This window comes from Tupaia chinensis, unplaced genomic scaffold (genome assembly GCF_000334495.1).
Source record: "Tupaia chinensis unplaced genomic scaffold, TupChi_1.0 Scaffold000115_1, whole genome shotgun sequence".
NCBI classification, from domain to species: Eukaryota; Metazoa; Chordata; class Mammalia; order Scandentia; family Tupaiidae; genus Tupaia; species Tupaia belangeri.
This window is the reverse complement of record NW_006159579.1, coordinates 6,290,556-6,296,060: the sequence shown is the minus strand read 5'-3', so window position 1 is coordinate 6,296,060 and position 5,505 is coordinate 6,290,556. Positions and strand designations below refer to the sequence as shown.

Here is a 5,505-nt window from a genome sequence, read left to right as displayed (position 1 = left end):
GGAGGTGGGGCTGGTAAGGAGCACAGATAATAGGGAAAGGTTCCTGAAGAAAGCAACATCCATATCAGCCGCTGAGTGCACTGGAATAATCTTAGGAAGAATGTTCTATGCAAAGGGAACCAGCATGTGCAAGGCCGAGGCAGGAAAGCATGCGTATCTAGGGAACTAACAGCGACTCACTGTGACTGAAGGACAGGACGGAAGAGGAGTGACGAGATAATGCTGGACCAGATCACAAGGGACCTTATAAACTGAGGCGCACGAAAGAGTGAAGACTTCATCCTATAAGCTGAGGAACTGCCTAACTGGTTTTCTGTTTCTAATAATTTCTCCAGATACTCCATTTTCATACCAGCATCAAAAATACTTTCCTAAAATGCCAACTGAATCACATGACTCCTTTTAGACTGCTAGACTCCCTGACGGTCCCTGGTGGCCTTTAGAGGACAGCTGTGAAGAAAAGAGCCCACACAGCAGGCCTATGTTTATCTTTGGAGGCTTCCAAGGCTGGGCCTCGGCAGCCATCTGGGAATAGAGATTCTGGAAGGTTCCCACTGTTACCTGTTAAGAGCCTGCGGTTTGCTGTGCCTGTCTATACAATGTGACTTATGTTAAACACCTGCTTTCCTTCTGCGGTGATGGAATCTGGGTACAATCCAGGCAGGGGGTGCTGTGTGATTGCCTCCCCAATAAATCTCTAGGAACTCAGTCTCCAGTGACCTTCCCTGGCTGGCAATGTTTCACGTGTTGTCACAGCTGGTTGCTGGGGGAATCAATGAGTCCTATATGGCTCTGCTGGGAACGGACTCTGGAAGCTTGTGCCTTGTCTCCCCACTTTGCCTATGTACCTGTCTCTCTGCCGGCTTTGCTCTTTATCCTTTCACCGTGGTCCTCCTGGTGAATCCTCGTACCTGAGTGGTCTCAGCTAAAAGCTGAGTTTCTTATGTGCCGATCCTGTGCTGAGCACTTAATGTACACTGGCAAGCTGAATTCAGGTAACGGGCACTGCAATTACTCCCTTTATCACTGAGAAAACTGAGGTGCAGGCCCTGTGGCAATGGCACAAGTGGGAGGGCACTGCTAAATGACGGCTGGAACCACATGGGAGGCCTGGGTTCCCTTCCTGGTCCAATCTGAAAGGGCAGGGAACTATGATGGCTCATGCCTGTGGTCCTAATTAACTAAGAGACTGGGGCAGGAAGGAATGTGACTGGCAAGACCCTGTCAAAAATATCCCTCATTTCCCCCCTCCCCTCTCCCACTTAAAAGAAGAAGAAAAACTGAAGCTTAGCCAAATTCAGTAGTAGCCATAATGGAGTCAGGACCAAAGCCCAAAGAGCACACCCTCAACGTGTCATAAATCGTGCAGAACAGCGGATCACGGCCAAGTTTCACACTGTGGGTTCTGTTGGCCTTTCCACCTTGACTCAGTCCCCACTACTCCATAGCAGCCAAACATTCCACCCACAGCCACGTCTCATGCCCTCAACAATGTCCCTGAGCCTGTGTTTATGCCAGTCCTTCTGTCTGGAATGCTCTCTCCAAGCCACCCAATGCCACTGTCCACAGGGCAAACACCTACTCCTCAGAAGAGTGTGTTCCACGGAGCCCCCTCTGAGGGCCAGTGGAGAGTGTTGGGCAGCAGTTCCTGTATGCTCATCATCTCTGGGCTATCTCGGCCCATTCCCTCAGATAGCTGGGTCTTCTCTGTATCTCCACAGTGCCTGGTTCATGATGGGAGCGCAGATCATGTTTTTTGGTAATTAAGGATTTGGTAGACAGGACATACATATCAATTAGTCATTAAACAACAGTATTTTAGGGAAATAATGACATGAGAAAATGTTTATGAGAGGTTAAGGAAATTCAGGTTACAAAGTGGTACACAATGACTTGTAGAAAATTTAGGAAAGACAGTTTTGCCTGTAGGATTGGGGGACTGAGTAAAGAGAATTTATTCTTAATATATACTCCTTCATATGCTGAATTTTATCATATACAAGTCTTCCTTTTCCAATTAAAAAAGAATAGCATATAAACTATGATCCCCATTCTGCTTTAAAAATAAGACAGACTAAAGACCAGGAGGAAGGCCACAAAAATGTTAACAGTGGAGGGGCCAGCAGGTGGCATAATGGTTAAGGTTCCGGACTCCTGCATGTCTGACTTCAGTTCAAGTCCCTGACCTGGTGGCTTGCTTTCTCACTTTCTCTTTTTCTGTCTCTCTCCGGTCCATTTTTAAAAAATAAATAAAATAGCTAATTAAAACAAGTTAACAGTGGATATTTTGGATGAAGGAGTTACTAATATTTCTCATTGACACTGTATTACCTTGGTAATCATAAAAACAAGTAATTAATGCTATTTTTAAACAGTCCTTTTGAGCAATGAATAAGTACCTGGAAGGAAGACTGAAAGGGTCTCATCTCTAGCAGTTCCTTTTCAACTCTGGCTTTCATGCCAGGGTACATCATGTTCCCGCCAGTGAGGAAGACGTTCTGAACCAGTGTCTCCTGAACGTCCTTCGGGTACCTAGGAGAGAAACAATTCCTTCTGGGATGGTCTCTCTAACTTGAGTATCAGTCAAGTATGAAGACGTGGAAATGTAAGCTCTCGGTGCAAAACAGAAGATACCTACATGTGAAGTCAAAAAAACATACAACTGGGCCAGCAGGTGGCGTGGAAGTTAGGCTCTCGGTCCCACACGGCCAGTGGTACAGTTTGAGTCTTGGACTGGCGCTTGAGAATCATGCCAGGCACGTGTGCACGTGTCCCCAAAATCCCAAGAGAAGAGTGGAGGAAAAGGGACTGCAGCCGGTCATTTCCCCTGGGTAGTGGTGGTGGGGGATGGTTTTTCTCTCTGAGGAGTGCATGTACCCTATATCCCCAAAAAAGAAACCCTAAAACTTTCATTTCTCACGTGTGTCCCTACAGAATGCCAGTCCAAGGTTTCCAAATGTCTTGTCAGTCTTAACTAGAATGGCCAACATATTTCCCTATTGTGATGAGAATTTTTGTAACTTTTCTAATACATGTTTTTTAAAAAAATTAACTTAAAAAAATAAAATAAATAAAAATTAACTTTATTGAGGATTAACTTACATACATGTTGATAAAGGCTGACAATTTATATACCCCGGTCATCACCACAATCAAGATGGAGAACATTTTAGGCCAGGCAGTAGCATGGTGGTTAAGGGGATGAGATCCCACATACTGACTGCATGAGTCAAATCCCAACCAAATGGCTAATAATATGAAGGTTTATGGGGAGCCAGCATACATGTTACATCATGTTATATTGTGTAACTCAAACTTAAAGGAAACTCTAGAAGATTCTCAAATCAAATGAGCATTTACATCACAAAACAATCACAGAACCCTCGTTAGGTGCTAGTCCTAGTGACAGAGATAAAATGCTACTAAGGACAGCAAGTCCGTGAAAAGACAACAGAGAGACAGATTTCTAAAGAGCCCAACCATCAAGTCTGCGACTCAATGCAAAATCCAAGGGAGTGGTCTAGAACAATAGAAGGACAGGAAGTTTTACTCTCTCACCTGTCCAGAATGTACTGGAGGGTCTCGGCTACCCCAGCCTGCTCTTCTCCAATGAGAGACGGCTGGAAGATAATTTCTGGAGCTCGGATTCTTTCTGTCCCAACGAACAGCTGATGATACGCTGCCAAGTTAAACACGGGCTTTAAAAACCCAAGGTTTAAAAGATATTTTTAGGCCATAATGACAAACATCCTAGTTGCCAGTTTCCTCTAACTACGTTTCTTATTCCGATAGTTTCTGTTCTTTCTGTTTACGCCAGAACAACCTCTCCCAACTTCTTGACTTGGTAATTCCATTTCTACCTGTGTCAACCTCTAAATTATAAGGATACACAGCTGCCATATGAACTGGTCCCTGCCTTGTAGACAAAGAGACTTCCTGGAGAGCAGCAGTAAGGCAGCCAGTGCCTGGCATAGCACCCTGGCCCTGCACAGCAAAAATCCTCTCTCAGGCAGGTGTCCACCCAGGTCAATTTATCCAGTTGCCATTTTAAAGACAGAAATGTAGACCCTCAATGAGGGTTAGGTGTAATGACATTGGCTGAAATTTAAACGAAGCCTTCAAAAGCCAGTCTTCAGATGTAGTCCCCAGTTACTTATTTAAATATTTCTGCCATGCAGACTCTTTGTCACTGATCAATCCCTGGGGAAAAACCCTGACTTTGGACGTTTCACGCACTGGTACTCCTACTTCTAGAAAACAGAACTGAGATTAAAATAAAATATTTTTCCTAAGGGAACAGACTAGACTAGGTCAGTTGTTTATGTCAACAGCTTCAAAGCATAAGCACAGACTAAGATGCAGAAGGCAAACCTGGACGGTGGCGACCGGTTTCTCCACTTCAGGTGTTTCCTCTGAAAACAAGGGTTCGAAATCATTAATGTTTTCCACGTCCTCCAAAGATGGCTCTAGCTGCTCCAGGTCAGGAGTCTACAAATAGAACAGAATAGAATAAACAAAACAAAACAGAACCTCTCAGCAAGACTGAGTTCTATTAACTCAGTGTCATGGAAGATTTAAGATCATGCCCAATGTTCTAAAAGCTTACCCAGAAACTATAAAAAAAATTCTAATCTACTTTAAAAGATATTTACATGAACACGAAGATTTTAATGACAGGGCCAACAGGTGGTGTGGTGGTTAGGGCGCTGGACTCCCACACGGCTGGCCATAGTTCGAGTTTTAGATCTGGCAGCTCGCTCGCTCTCTCTCTCTCTCTCTCTCTCTCTCTCTCTCTTTCCCTCCCTCCCTCCTTTCCTCTCTCTCTCTCACCCTCTGGTGAGTGCACATGGCCTATAACAAACTTAAAAAAAAAAACAACAAAATTAAATAAATAATTCTTTAAAACTTTTTTTTAAAGATTAAAAAGACTAGGTCTGGGACAGCAAGTGGTGTGGTGGCTGAGGCCCTGGAATCCCACATGGCCGACCATGGTTCAAGTCCTGGACCAGGCAGCCTGCTTTCTCATTCTCTCTCTCCTTCTCTCTCGTAAATACACATGTCCCCTAACATTGGAAAATAATATTAGTAATAAGGGAAATTAAGTAAGTAGTTCTTTTCAAAAAAATGACTAGGTCTAGCTGCAGTGGTCAAGCAGCAGGGCGGAGCTATGTAATGACTGGTGGCCATGTAAGAGGCCTGGGTTCGGTTCTCGGCCAACCTATACAGGCCAGCCTATGGTCCTACGTGACTGGGATGCTGGAGCACGAAGGACTACAACACAGCAGGATGCTGTCAAAAATGCCATCTTAGGTCAGCTAGTGGGTGGTGGTTAGGGCAGTTGGATCTCACACATGCAACTGTACGGTTCAAGTTCCAGATCTTGTGGCTTGAGAAACACACAAACCTGCACATGCATGTGTGCTCAGAATCCTGAGGAGAGAAATGGAGAAAGGATTGTGACATGGCTTCCCCCTTCGCCCTGGGGGTTGCTTTTTTTTTTTATGT

The 5,505-nt window shown here is 44.6% G+C and overlaps 1 protein-coding gene across 1 annotated transcript in view; it reads right to left on the bottom strand.

Moving 5' to 3' along the window:
• The window catches only part of ACTR5 (actin related protein 5), a gene marked incomplete at its 5' end in the record, with an annotated part of 29,241 nt that overhangs the window by 5,173 nt on the left and 18,563 nt on the right, over positions 1 to 5,505 (bottom strand). The window contains 3 exon segments of the mRNA XM_006144134.2: positions 2,400 to 2,532; positions 3,559 to 3,698; positions 4,372 to 4,488. Of these exon segments, the coding sequence (XP_006144196.2) occupies positions 2,400 to 2,532; positions 3,559 to 3,698; positions 4,372 to 4,488 (390 nt within the window).